The 14,719-nt window shown below is 49.9% G+C and overlaps 1 protein-coding gene across 1 annotated transcript; it reads left to right on the top strand.

Annotated features, from left to right (window-relative positions):
- Nucleotides 1-3,960: 3,960 nt before the first annotated feature.
- On the top strand, nucleotides 3,961-8,671 carry LOC309685647 (E3 ubiquitin-protein ligase TRIM36-like; the record flags this gene model as incomplete). Its single annotated transcript, XM_082501384.1, has 6 exons — nucleotides 3,961-4,107; nucleotides 5,190-5,285; nucleotides 6,220-6,473; nucleotides 7,125-7,249; nucleotides 7,791-8,084; nucleotides 8,370-8,671. Coding segments are annotated over 6 exons (1,218 nt in total), but the record flags the coding sequence as incomplete, so codon positions are not given.
- Between the last annotated feature and the right edge of the window lie 6,048 nt (nucleotides 8,672-14,719).

Below are 14,719 nucleotides of genomic sequence, written 5' to 3'. Positions count from 1 at the left end.
GGCTGCACAGGGAAGATGAGACAAATGACTCTGGTTTGGGAATGAGGGAAGATTTGCTTTCCTCTCAGTACAAACTCGGGCACTTTTTTGCATGTTTTTTGCTGGAAGTGGAAATATATTTTACCCACATATCCAAACAGTTCTCTGGTCAAATGTTTTGATGATTTTTGAAAAAGCAGGAGCTTTTCAGGCAAAATGGATATTTTCCATGACAGTCTTTTTGTTGTGGCAACTGTGATGGGAGATTAACCTCTCTTATTGCAATTAAATTTATTATGAAGCCCCAACTTGCTGGCAGCAGGTAACTGGGTGCAAACCCAGCCGGTTTCGCTGTTAGGGCATCGGGGTGATGTGGGAGAACACCACCTTCCACAACAGGGACCTGACCTCAATTAGCCTCCGAGGCATTAACACAAGGTAATTGTTAAAGAATGATAATTAAATAATTGGCCTCTCCTCCTGCGGGCCCACACCCTGCGCCGCAGCCCCGAGGCTGTCTGTCGTAGGACGTGGAAACTGCATTTACCATCCGCAGCCTTGACACGCTCCTGAATTGCTGCCGACTTTCCCCAAAGGAAGGCATGGCTCAGAGCCTCTTGCTGCCCTCTCCACCCTGCATTTTCTTTTGCTTTCCCAGGGACTACGCACTCTCCTATCTCTACGGGCGTGCATTGGGCTGTGGACCGCCTTCTTCTGCATAGTGCTGGTGGCCACTGACGCTAGCTCTTTGGTGTGCTACATCACCCGCTTCACCGAAGAAGCCTTCGCCTCCCTCATCTGCATCATCTTCATCTATGAGGCTCTGGAGAAGCTGAGTCACCTGCGAGAGGCCTACCCTGTGCACACGCACAGCAAGCTGGACTTCCTCACCATCTCCTAGTGGGTTTCTTCCTCCTAAAGTGCCGCTGCCCCTTGGCAGGAGCTCAGGGCTGCACCTCCATGCCTTCCCCTCACCTCTGTCTTGGCTTCTCTCCTCCCAGCTGTAAGGGTGAGGCACCGACCCATCCCAGCAACGAAACCCTGCAGTTCTGGGAGAGCAACAAGATCAATGTGTCTGGCATCACCTGGGAGAACCTCACGGTGACTGTAAGTGCCCCGAGTCACTGCTTCCTCGTGCCGTGGCCGTGGCGTCCAGGGGCACTGGCCTGGTGCAAAGCTCAGAGCCCTTCAGGTGATGATGGGCTTCCAACTGTGCCAGTGCTGCTCTGAAAAGTCGTTATTTCAGTCTAAGGTGTGGGTTTAACCCCCTTGGGCCTGGGAAGGAGAGTCCACCTCATCCCTGACATGGTGGGCAATAACTGTTATCCTCAGGACAGCGGTTCTGTCTGGGAGCAAGGTTCAGTGGGTGCTTTGGTTATTGGAGAAGTTGGAGGACTTCAGTTCATGCTTGAAGGCCATAATTAGCTTCCTTAATTGGTTCCTAGTAACTCCAGGCCTTGCTTTCTTACTCAGCGCTGTCTGAAGGTACGTGCATAAACTTGCATGTCTGAGCAGCTCCTTGGGCCATTGTTGCTGGAAGCAGAGCTCAGGCACAGGGTGGGACGCTCTTATGGACATCTTCACCCCCCTTGGCTGTGTCCTGTGAGCCCGCCCCCTGTGAGCCCGCCCCTGGGAAGGGACAATTTGTCTCTTCTCCTTTCCTGTCACTGTTGTCTTAGCCCTCCTTCCCCGTTCCCTCTTTCACTCTCCCCAAGAGTTTCCAGTGTTTCCTTCCCCTCTGGTGTCTTCTTCAGCCACGGTTACCTGCCGTTCAAGCGGAGGATGTGCCATAGGTCTGTGGTACGGTGTCCCATCACATCTCCTGTCTCCGCTGTCGTGGAGAGTTTCATGGACCTGCCTGTGGACACGATGGCCCCTACACACCTGAAGTCCTCTTCAGGCTGAGAGATCTGGGGCTGTTCAGTCTGGAGAAAAAATGGCTCAGGGAGACCTTATTAAGGTGTCTCAATGCCTGATGGGAGGGAATGAAGGCAAGGGAGCCAACTGTACCTCAGGAGTTCCCAGTGAGTAGACTCGGAAGGTTGTCAAACTCTGGAACCACTGGAACACTGCAACCGCCCAAAGAGGTTGTTAACTCTCCACCAATGGAGATCTTCCAAAGCCTCAGGAGTTCCCAGTGAGCTTTGAATTTTGAGGGTGAACAAACACTGGAACAGGTGTCTCAGAGAGGTGGTGGAGTCTCTAATAACGGAGTTATTCAAAACCCACCGAGAGAAGGTCCTGAGCAACCTGCTGTACCTGACCCTGCCTCAGCTGGGGCTTGGACTACACGGTCTCCAGAGGTGCCTTCCAACCTCACCCATTCTGTGAGTGTAGAGGACAAAAGTAAGACAGAAAGAAATGAGAACAGATCCCCTTGGCCACAAACACCTTGGTCTCCTGTGGAGAGGACCTGTGATGAAGAGAGGAAACTTATAATGAGGAAGGAGTAGCAGAGATGGAGTGTTATGCACTGACTGTAATCCTCCATTTCCCATCCCTCGTGTGCCTCTCCAGGCGGGAGTGAGAAGAAGAAATGCAAATGCAAATGAAGGAGTAATTTGAGCCTAGGGGAAAAAAAAAAAAAAGTGGGGTGGGGGAATGGTCTAAAATATTTAGTCATAGTTTCTGACTATCCGAGTCTACTTGACTTGGCAATGAACTGGTAATTTGTAAGTGATTTCCCTGTCTTTGTTTTGACCCATGATCATCTTTCCCCTCGTATCATCTTGAGGACGGGGAGCGAGTGAGCAGCTTGGTTGTTGTCTGGCTGCTGGTCAAGGTTAACCCACCTTTCATAAACCCGCTTTCATTCACAACCAGACTGGAGAGCACTTTGTAACGTGTGTGGTGGGGATGGGAGAAGCAGATACTGGGCTGATTGTTCTTGAATTCTGAGAGAACTAGACAAGGTAATCTGCTGACCTCTTCGGTCTCTAGCTTGCAGGCTGTAATTCTTACTTACACGAGGAGATGAATAAAAGTGTGCAGTTTCCGTTAGGTGTGACTGTGCACTGCTGTGGAAAAACTGCTTCCACAGACTAACAGCATGACTGCAGTTTTTGGAGATGTCTGCCTGCACAGCTAATTTTCCTGAACATTTCCTTTGTCTTTGGGCTTTTCACCATAGCCTAAGATAACATTTGGAGCTTGAGAGTTGGTTTTGGAGATGGTCTGCAACCTTAGCTTTGAGTGTCCGTGTTTATGCTACTTTATGGGCCTTTTAGATGGCTTTATCTGTTGCATGATCTTGGAGTTGAGCGGCACTTTTTCCCTCTTTGAGCAGTTATTTCAACACGCTCAGTTTTTGAAAGATGAGTTTTAGTGAACACCAGGTTTTTTACAGTGCTGTTTAAGCTGTTGCTGGAATTAGCGCTCAGCATGAGCAACTTGTAATTGGAGTCAGACAGAAAAATTGAAACACTGGGGCCTTTTGTCTTTAAGATGGCTGTGACTGGTGGTGGTGGCTGCGTTTCATTTGTTGCTCCAAGAGCAATGGCTATGTGGCTGGTCAGAGTCTAGCTTAGACCTCAGTCATTACAGTATTATGTCAACTCTTGCTTTAAGAAACAGTTCATAGCTGTTTCAAGAGATGCCGGTGTGAACAGGGTTAAATTTGACAGGGTGGACATGTTCTGTATTGCATTTACATCTCCGAACTGGAGTGCGGGGAGCTTGAGGTGTGCAGACAGCTTCAGGGATTAGCAAAATGGTTGATTGCAGTATGGAGGCTATGTGATGTGTACACAGACATTGCTACAGGTTCACTCACTGTAAACCTGGTGAAACTGTTTGTTTTCATCTGCTGGCTTTCACTGGCATGGACAAATGTAAAAGGTGGAAGATAAACAGAATATAAAAAATACCCACTGATAAGTCAGACGCTGCTGTGGGATAATTGAGTGTTTTGGTGGTTTGTTGAGCACCTCCGTTTTTGGAAGGACACCTGCATTCTCTCTGCTCTCTTTTTTTTTCTTCCAGATTTTGATGTGTCCAGAACATGAAATGGAGAGGGTAAACATGTACTGTGAAACCTGCAGAAGGCCTGTTTGTCGTCTATGTAAACCGGGTGGATGTCATGCAAACCACAGAGTAACAACCATAAGCACTGCCTACAAAACCTTTAAGGTAAAAGTAAATATTGTTGGACCTGGCCTTAAGAAGGGGGAAGAGCACTGAGCCTCGGGTTTAAGGGCAAACTTCCCCTGGCAGGATGCCAGGACGTGTGTTTGGAGGACACTGAACGAGTCATGAGGCATGCTGCTGTGCAACATCTGTTAATGTATATATTAGTGTGACATAGTGTGCGGCTAAGAAACTAAACTATATTTTCTATGAGGCTTCAAACAGAACCCCTTAAAAGCGCTTCCACCTTATGTTAGCCAACTGTGCATCAGTACTGACCAATGCAGAAGGTTTAAGAAGTTAATGGTTTACAATCTGGCTTTTTTAAGGCAAGTGTCCTTGTGGCTTGGGTTAGCTTATACTTCAGAAGCACTCCTGAAGAATCTGCATCGGCAGTTATCTGCTGGGACGCTGTATGTTTTTGAAGTTGCAGAGCTGTTGATTCCCTAAGCACCATACAACAGGGCAGACTTGCAAACACTGCTTTGTTATTAAAGAATGATTGCTGCTGCCTCCTCTTCTTCCTTTGCTTCCTCTCTTGCTCACAGGAGAGAGAAAAAAAAAAAAAAAAGCCCATCCCAGCCTGCCTTCTGCTCTTTGGTCTCCTCGCCTGTTTGCAAGGCTTTTCCTGTACAGCTGTTAACTCTTGCAACTAAGGAAGTGCAGAGACACTCCTAAGTTCAAGTTTCCAACCACTCATTTTTCTAGCAAACCTTACTACAGATGAGTTAATAACCTATGAGGCTTTTCTATTAGTTCTGGTAATGTCTTGAAGACTCGTGTTCCTAGCCTAAGAGAGAAGGTGACTGCTGTGGCTGGGGAAGGATGAGCCAGCTGAGGCTGTCACCTCTTCTCCTCAGAGGCTGTGCCACCAGTCCTGCACATGGCAGTGGCCTGATGTCCCGGGCCAGTCATGGCGGGTCACTGAGCAGTTCTCCGCAGGGTTGCTGCTCATAACTGATGGCAGGCTCTTGTCCTCGTAACTACAGAAACTGAGTGCTGGCTGGGTGGCCCACCTGTGCTTGTTGTCAGTTTGGGTGGGATGCCCTTGTTCTGCCTGCCAGTTTGCTGTTTTATTTTAACAGGAGAAGCTTTCAAAAGATATCGAGTACCTCATCAGTAAGGAGAGCCAGGTGAAAGCTCGCATCACGCAGCTGGATCTGCTGCTGAAAGAAACAGAGGTGAGAGTGGCTTGTGGGTTGTCTGGGGATGGACCTTGCAAGGACACAGCAGGGACTCCAAATGGAACAGTGAAGTGTTCCAGATCCTTTGGGTTTTTTTTTTTTGTTAGCCAGCAAAACCATTTCTGAACAGTTTGTGTTGGTTCTGAGTCACAGACGGTAAGACCTAATCCTGACAGTGTGGGAAATTTGGGCAACCTACAGAGGGAAGTTAAGTTTTGGGTGCTGCTGTGAATTTAATTGACATAAAGCTTATTTGATACCTTACCCAAAGAGAGGTGGGTTAGACTTACAGCTCTTGCATATGAGTGGTGCTGCACAATTTATGCTGTCTGTTTACCTTGAGGATGTTGCAGTGAAGTCAGAATTAAGGGCAAAATCTCCCTGCAGAAGAGTCAGAGCTGGGAGCTCACATACGAGCTGAAAAACGCAATGGCAAAAATTGGCAGGAGCTCCTGGCCCTGCCTGTATCTTGCTGCAGATGGCCTTTGTGCTTCATAGTTCCTTTAATCCAGGGCACTCATCAGAGGTGGCACTACAGGGCATAGGGGAGAAACTGGGCTGGACTCCCAGTTCAGGGTGACTGGGGAAGGTGGAAGAGCACCTAGATCTTGGGCATGAAGACTTCAGACGCTGACTTGCTTTTACAGTGCTTTTCCATGAACTATTTAGACAAACGCTGTGCGTAACTAAATACATAATCGGAGGAATAATTTCCTGCTCTTTCCTCTCTGTGTTAACATAGGAGACGCTTACTAGCATGGGTGCAGTGCTGATTGCATTTTCAGTGTTGAAGAGCATAACAAAGCTCGTTAGTCTTGGCAGTCAAACAGATGACTAATTTGCTCTGATCTCTTGAACAACCCTAAGTACATTTCTGTACACAGCCACAGTGCTGTGGGATCCGTCTAAAATGTCTTTTGTTCCCTCCTAGTGCAACAGTGAAAGAGCTAAAGAAGAAGCATCTCAGAGTTTTGAGAAATTATCTCATGTCCTGGAAGAGAAGAAATCCGCAGCTCTTAGGGCAACTGAAGCTTCTAAGAATTTAAGGCTGGAAAAATTGCAAACACAAGCAGAAGAATCTCAAGGGCTCCTGGAAAATAATGGCCTTGTAGGACTTGCTCAAGAACTGCTTAAAGAAACCGATCCATCTTGTTTTGTTCAAACAGCAAAACAACTTCACGTCAGGTATCTTATTAATTATCTTCCGTTCGAGGTACAGGTACTGTTCCAGGGATGTCTGGTCAGTCATATTCTTTGGACACCTGCTAGGAAAGTACTGAATGCAAGTACTTTGTGTTGCAGAGCCTCAGAGGCGGTCCCGGTACCATTCAGTAGAAATTCCTATATTACAGCGTGCGTTAAAAAACAGCCCAGAGGAGGGGCTCTGTCCTGCGCCAACGCCTAGCCTTCTTCAGTAGGACTGCAGTGGAAGGGTAACCCATTCAGCTCACTGATACAGTCCTTTGCTCAGAGATTGCATCGGGTATTTGCAAGTTAATCTAACAGGTCTCTTCTGGCTTTAAACTCTTTGATCTGAATAGTTGTGCTCCATTAGCGCTTCACACCTATTTTGTTCTTTGAATGTAATGCCCCAAATTGTTAAAATGCTCTGCCAACCAAAAGATTCCCTGTTAGTTATCTTTACACTGATGTACAAAAGGCCTTTAAATTTTGCATTTTAATTCTGTCTAGAGAGACAAGTTTCTGGGACACGTGAGTAAGTACCTGAAAAGAGAACTTTTTTTAAAGCAAAACCTAGCGGTTTTGCTCTAAGGAATGCACCCATGTGAATTCCTTTTTCCCTCTTCTGCCATCCCTCTGCTTCTGTGCTTTCAGAATCCAAAAAGCTACTGAATCTCTCAAGAGCTTCAAGCCAGCAGCTGAAACTACTTTCGAGGACTTTGTGATGGACATAGCCAAGCAAGAAGAGATCCTTGGTGACTTGTCCTTCCATTCCAATGGCAAATTATGAGAGCATCAGGTCTTTCTTGAGTTATAGCTTTAAGGGCTTCTCTGGAAAGAGGCAAAACTTGTGCAGGGCTGCAGTTGCAGAACTCAATCTTGTGACTTGCATTGTCCCTTCTGCCTCTGTGATTCACAAGGCGTTACCTGGCAGCAATGCTAGCTTCAGCTTTGATAAAGCAGCTAAGATGCCATGGCATTCAGAACCAGTTTACATTGGCTTCCAAAATATTGTAGTTAAGTAATACTAGGTCTTCCTAGCAGCTTTTTGTCGTGATTGCACGACAGAAAAGAATAGGTTTTTATATGGTTTTTTAGTTGCCAGCAAAAATAAATAATACAACTTTCAAAGTAAAACCAGAAAGGATTTAAGTGCATGAACAGACCCATCCTCATCTGCACTCTTTGACTGAGTCAGATTTCCCCCCCCCACTGTCCCCCCAGTGCTGTAGCCACTCAACAAAGGGCTTCTGTGTTTAATTCTAAAACAACATGTATCTACATTTGAGGTTTTTTTCTCCTGAATCTCTGTCATTCCAGGTCTAGAAATACCAGAAATCAATGAAGAGCAGAGCAAAATGTACAACAAAGCTCTGATCAGTTGGGAATGCCCTGGGAAGACAGACTCAGCTGATATCTATGTTCTTGAGTATCATAAGCTTAATAGAGAAGAGGAGAGTACAACGTGGCAGGAGATCGAAGTTTGCAGCAAGAGCAAAGTAATATCTGATCTCGATGACGACAGCAGCTATGCCTTCAGAGTTCGAGGATATAAAGGATCCATCTCTAGCCCTTGGAGCCGAGAAGTTATCTTGCGTACGCCTCCAGCCCCAGGTATTGGGTTTTCTTATGTCCACGAGCTGCTGGTGGTGTTAAGAGCTGTAGGTGGTTTCCAGTAGCTCCCAGACTTCTACTACACTGTTACCGGTTGTATAAATGTTTAAAAGCACTGTTAACAAACAGGTTAAGTAGGTAGCATACTGAGACTGTGTTAGCTTGCGTAATGTTCCCGGTAGCCTTTAAAAGCGAGGAATTCTAGTGCCAGCGTGACTTAAAATATAGTTTATAAGCACAGAAATACTTAACTAAGAGAAAATTTTTTGGGATGCTGTTTTTCAGTTCTCAGTTTTCTTTTTGATGACAAATGCGGGTACAACAGTGAACATCTCCTGCTGAACCCAGGAAGAACCTCTGTGGAAAGTAGGGCTGGATTTCCTCTACTGCTGGGGTCTGAGCGCATGCAGGCTGGATGCTACACAACCCTGGATTACATCATTGGCGACACCGGGATTGCCAAAGGGAAGCACTTCTGGGCTTTTCACGTGGAAGCCTATTCCTACCTGGTGAAAGTGGGAGTTGTTTCTAGCAACAAGATACAGAGGTTGTTCCATAATACCCATGATGTGACCAGCCCAAGGTAAATTGCAGACTCTTGCTTAATACATGTTTTGTATAAGGAGATGGCTTTTTAAAAAATAAATTAAGAGCGAGCCTGGTCTCAATTAGTATACAAGATGAACCTAAGCAGTGGGAAGTGGCTTGAAGGATATAGTGTAAGCAGGTTGTCCTGTTCATCCTCTACTATTAGTAGGAAGATGTTCTAATTGTCCAGAGTCCTATTTTCTTTCTTTCTGGGAAAGAAATCGGGTTTCTACAGATATCAAGATATGTCAGTTAAAGCAAGAAGGTTAAAAAAGAGAAAAAAAAGCATCATTTGCAAGATTGAAGCAATGCTTAGTTGTCAATAGTAAGATTCTGCCTTAATTCCCTTAGCATACTAGGTTTGGCAGCCACTCAGAGGTACAATGTTCACTGTGCATATCTGTGTGTCTTTGCTGTAGCTTGCGTCATGGTGGATTCCAAGTCACTGGCTCATCCCAGGCTATAGATTTGCATGTGACACTGGAGTGCTACTGAGCACAAGCCAAAGTGCAGTGGATAAACCAGCAAAAAGATTTCCAGCTCTCAATTACAGTTGTAGTAAGCCTGGATGTGTCTAGGAACTGCAGGCTGGGAGGCTATCTCCCAGGGGCTCTTAACTTTTTCATGAATCTAAAAAAAGTGTTGGCCTTCTGCTGTATAACATACTGAAATTATAAAAACGCCAGTGTCTCAAGCTTCTGAAAGTCAGATGGAGACTTTTTGAAAAATGAGAAATTAGATCCTGATTTTCTCATTTCTCCCGGTCCCTGCCAGGAGGGAGTGAAGCTCAGCCCCGCTCCCTCCTTTTACAGGGAGGAAAACAAAATGGAAAAAAGAAAACCAAATTGTCCTATATTAGAAGTGTATAATTCCATTTTAAGGGTAGGGCAGCAATAGGGCTGGTACCACAGCCCCCCAGCCCCACAGCCACTGTGGGTCACCGGCGTAATAATGTACCTCTCCGGTAATTAAAGTTTCTTTTGGGAAGGGGGGAGAGATGGGGACTCTCCTGCGCCGGGACCTTTCCCCTCCAGGGAGGCAGAGCCGGAGCAGCGAGCACGGTCCTGCCCGGAGGGCAGCGTGGAGGGGACGCGCACGGGCATCCCGGAGGAACAGCAGCAAGGAAACCCCGGCACTGCACCTTTCCCTTCCTCCGAGCCTTTTTCTTTTCCTCTTTTTAAGGGCTCAACCAGTTTCTTCCCCCTCTGACCGTCACCATGGGGTACTGGCACCAGCAGCTTTGCAAAACCCCATCCTGTAAAAGCCGCCTGATTTTGGCCCTGTTTGGGGATGCGCTGCTTCCATCCTTACAGAGCAAACTGATAGATTTGTTTTTCTCCCCCCTCCCCATTTAGCAAGAAGCACCAACGTGCCGTTGTCGGTTTGGGTCGGTTTGCTGCAGAAAAAGGCTCCCGCAGGGGACGGGATAAGCCGATGGCAGGAGGGTCCCTGCACCCATCCCACCGCTGCTGGTGGAGGGCGGCAAGGGGACCTTTTCTTCGGGGTTGTCCTCTCCTCCCGGGCTCTGCAGCCCCACGCCGCAGCCCAACGACCCCCCCGAGATGGGAAGAGAGCACGAGAACCATCTCTGCTCAACAGCTCAAGAGGAAAAAACAAAATAAACGAAAGAGATAAAATAATACAATAGGATGAGATACAATAACGCAGCAGCACCCGCCCCACTCGTGGCACTACTTTTATTCTCGGCCACTGCAGTGATTGGGGGGTTTGACAGGATGGACCTTCCAAGGTCCCCTCCCACCCAAACCAGTCTTTGGGTCCATGACTGGAAGTGTCTGAGGTCAGGTTGGATGGGGCTGCAACCAACCCCGTCTACTGGATCCCAAACCACCCAGAAATCCAATCCAAACTGTTCTTTGGGTCCGGTTGGAGGTGTTCAAGGTCAGGTTGGATGGGGCTGGGACCAACCTGGTCTACTGGAAGGTGTCCCAGCCGATGATGGGGAGGTTGGACTGGATGGACCTTCAAAGGTCCCCTTCAACACAAACCGTTCTGTGGGTCTATGACTGGAAGTGTCCAACGTAAGGCTGGATGAGACTGGGACCAACCTTCTCTACTGGTTCCCAAACCTTCCAGCCCAAAAATCCAACTCAACCAACCCAAACCTTCTATGAGTCTGATTGGAGGGGTTCAAGGTCAGATTGGACAGGGCTGGGACCAACCTGGTCTGTTGGAACCCAAACCACCCAAAAATCCAACTCAACCAATGCAAACCATTCTGTGGGTCTGAGTGGATGTATCCAAGGTCCGGTTGGATGGGGCGTTGAGTAACCTGCTCTACTGGAATATGCCCCTGCCGAAGACAGGGGAGGTTGGACGAGATGGACCTTCAAATGTCTCCTCCAAGCCAAACCAATCTGTGTGTCCATGACTGGAAGGTCCGAGGTCAGGTTGGACGGGGCTTGGAGCATCCTGAGCTGCTTGAAGCTCTCCCTGCTAATGGCCACCCCACCAGAGGTTGGCGGTTGCCGTGTCACCACGGTCAGTCAATCAGCGATGAACATGTCACCCTGATGTCACAAGAGGTGCGTGGCACACCCACTCAGGGGGTATAAAAGGGCCCACCGGGTGGTGGGTCCCACACTTTGGAGGAACGTCCATAAGATGACCTCCAACATGGCTGTCGCCACCAAGAACCGACCTGCCAGCGTGAGGCGGACCAAGATGGACTTCTGGGATGGGATGGAGCACACCTTCGCTATGTCCAGCGTCACCGCTGAAGGTACGGCCAACCGCAGCCACCTCTCCGGCAGCCAAGACTCAAGGGCTTGTCACCATTTCGGAGCCAGCCATGACACTTGGCGTCTGCCACCGCGTCGCGGCTCAAGGGGGAGATGTTTGGGGTGGACCTGAGAGCTGGTGGAGATGGGGCCTGACCTGGTTCTTCTTTGTTTTTTCAGAGCGAACGGCCGTCTGGGATGCAGTGGCTGGCTACATTCAAGACCAACTCCTGCTCCACAAGGTGGTGCAACACCCGCGTCCTCCTCATGCACCATGAGGGGTGGTGGGATCCCCCTGGGGCGTGGCCTGCTCTCACCCTTCAACTCCTCAGAAAACAGGAATCTCACCCCAAAAGTCCCCACTGATGGCCAAACGGGGCCTGTGCAATGTTGGTGTCACTTCTGGTAGGGCTGATCCAGGTCGCTGGAGACCCCCCCGGGATGGCCTCGTCCTGGTTCTGCCCAAACTCCAGTGCTGGTTTTTTCTCCTGAGGAGGGGAAGGACTCAACATCTCCTCCCCAAAGTTCTCCCCACCGCCCAGCTCGTGCCTCCAAACGGTGGGAGAGGGCAGGATCCAGCCTCAAGCACCATCCCTGGATGGGGGAGGTCACCTCCAGATCTTCCCTCTAGCCAGTCCTCACCCTCCCACCCTTCTCGTCCACTTGCAGGGCGTCCGAATTCCCACCCTTGGCTCCTTCGGTACTGTCCTCGAACGCGTCCAGGTCGGAGATGAAACCCTGACTATCCAGAAGCCGGTGTTCCACCTGGCCAGGAACCTTGCTGTTGTCCACAACCTGATGGACAACAAGGACTACCTGCCCGGTAAGATGGCTGACTGCACGGTCATCTTCTCTGAAGCAACTCCAAAGTCCAATAATTGAGTGGTTTTGAGTTTTTTTGGGGCAATGCAATGATTGTGACGCACAAGCTGTAGGACACGGGCCACCGGGTGAGCGTCTCCATCCTTCTCCTGTGGTTCTTCCAGGCAACAAGGAGCTGGAGCCCCTCAAGTACTCCAAGGTGGCCGTGGCAGCCGCCGTGTCCCGGCAGAAAGTGGTGGACTGCATCCAAGGCACCACGACCCTCCTCTCGCACTGCCTGGGGAAGGGGGAGAATGTGGCCCTCATCCTGAGGGAGGTGGGGGTGCTCCTCATCGAAGGCACGAAAGTGCACGTGAAATTCTACCGCAGCTTCCTGGAGAGGCTGTCTGGGAAGGAGAACTTGGAGAAGGTTGTCTTCAAGGTAAGCATTTTGGTTTCTCTGTGGTGCGTGCGGTCCCACGGCAGTGTTCTGGCACTGCTTGTGTGGGGTCCCTCAGGACACGTTCAGCCACTCGGTCCAGGTGAGTGTTACGGTCCTGCCAACACTTGCTGCCTCAAGCTCCTCCGACACTTGAGTGCCTCAGCCATGTGGGGGATGTCCCACCGTTTTTGGCCTCTTCCAATGTGGGGTGCTTTAACCACGTGGAGGGATGTCCTGCCATCTTTGGCCTCCTCCAACACTGAGACCCTCAACCACATTGAGGATGTCCTGCTGTCTTTGGCATCCTCCAGTGTGCAGTGCTTCAACCACGTTGAGGATGTCCTGAATCTTTGTGTTCCTCCATTGCAGGTCCCCCATCTGCTGGACATGATTGTGTCCCCAGTGGTACCCGTGGCCTCACTGAGCTTCTCCGGCCGTGTCATCCTCTTTCCCAAGTGAGTACGTTGGCGGCTGTAGCCGCTCTTTGATGCCAACGCCCAAGGTAGCATCTCTTCCTTGTGCCGCTGCGGGTGTCCTGGGGACACCAGGCGGCGACTCTTGATGATGTCCCCAGGCCGCAGTCACTCCCATAAGGCAGCTCTGAGGGGAAAGACAGAGGAATTTGGATGACATTTCTTCCCGTGGTGGCCTGGACTTCTTCGCTGGGCGACTCCATTTCCCAGGCCCGTCCTTGGGGATGGGATGTGGTAGACTTGGGAAGTCAATGGCCTTCATGGCAATGCCAAACTCTGCCTGCGGGCAAGTGGCCGCAGGAAGTGGCAAGTGCTGGTGGTGCCATGGGTCATATGGGTGTCTTCTCCTTCTTTCCAGGTTTGTGATGGAGTGTGTGCCCAAACACCCACCCAGGGCTCTCCTCAAGACCTCGAGACAAGTCCCTGGTGAGGATGTGCAGATGAGAAAAGACAGTTTGCCAGCTCTCCAGCAAGGTGGGAAAGGTAAAGCAGCTCCCAGCTCTTCTCCATGGGACGGGTAACCAACTTCTGCCATGTTGTGGGGAAATGGCCGACGCTGAGCGCCAAAAGGCTCCGACTTGTCCTAAAGCTTCAGGCCAACTCCTGAGGGCCTTTTGTCCTAACGATTTGTTGGTGTCACCAAAAGAGAGCCCCGGGGTGGGATGTGCCCAAGGGTACAGTGGGAGGATGGTGGGCCAAGGCCTTCTCCTCCCCCTCTTCCCCTCAGAAATGACACCTGTCCCCTCCCCGGCACCACCCGGCTCCTCCTTCCTGACCATCATGATGATGATGAAGTCGGAAAACCACATTGGAAATGGTGCTGGTGTTGGGGAGGACACGATGGGGCTGCTAGAGGAGCAGAATGTCCAACCCTCAGACATTTTGGGAAGAGGCCTGAGCACTCCCTGCGTGTCCCTGGGTGGTCTGGCAGCGTCACAGCGACGCTCTTCTGAGGAGGTGTCTTCTTTCTGGTTCCAGTGGGGTTTCCCGGTTTTCCCTTTCCTGCTGCTCCGAGCCCGACTCAAAGCAAAACACCGCAGTTTGGGGAAATCTTGGAGCTGCAGAAGAAGAGGACAAGGTCTCTGGCCAGGTGAGGCTGAAGGCTCAGGGTGGGCGGCCACACGGGGCCATTTTACCCGGAGAGGTGGGAGACGCTCCATCCCTGGAGACATTCCAGGCCAGGTTGGATGGGGCTTTGAGCAACCTGATCTGGTTGAAGACCTCCCTGCTCATGGCAGGGGTGTTGGACTAGATGGACCTTCAAAGGTCCCTTCCCACCCAAACCATTCCATCAGCCTGACTGGAGGTGTTCAAGGTCAGGTTGGATGGGGCTGGAACCAACCTGGTCTACTGGAAGGTGGCCCTGCCGATGACAGCGGGGGGCGTTGGACTAGATGAACCTCTAAATGTCCCTTCCAACCCAAACCATTCCATGATTTTCTGACCCAGCAAGAGCCCGTTCCCCAGCCCTGAACGCTCCTTGGTCATCACCACCCAAGAGTGGTGAAGGCAGCACCTGGAGGGGTGGGATGTGGCTGCTGGGAACACCCCCATTTCACAGGGCTGGATCTTCTCCAGCTCTTCAGGAGA

Source organism: Vanellus vanellus (assembly GCF_965231255.1).
Source record: "Vanellus vanellus genome assembly, contig: HAP1_SCAFFOLD_506, whole genome shotgun sequence".
In the NCBI taxonomy this organism is placed as follows: domain Eukaryota; kingdom Metazoa; phylum Chordata; class Aves; order Charadriiformes; family Charadriidae; genus Vanellus; species Vanellus vanellus.
Note: the sequence above shows the minus strand (reverse complement) of the source record. Positions and strands in the feature narration are given on the sequence as shown.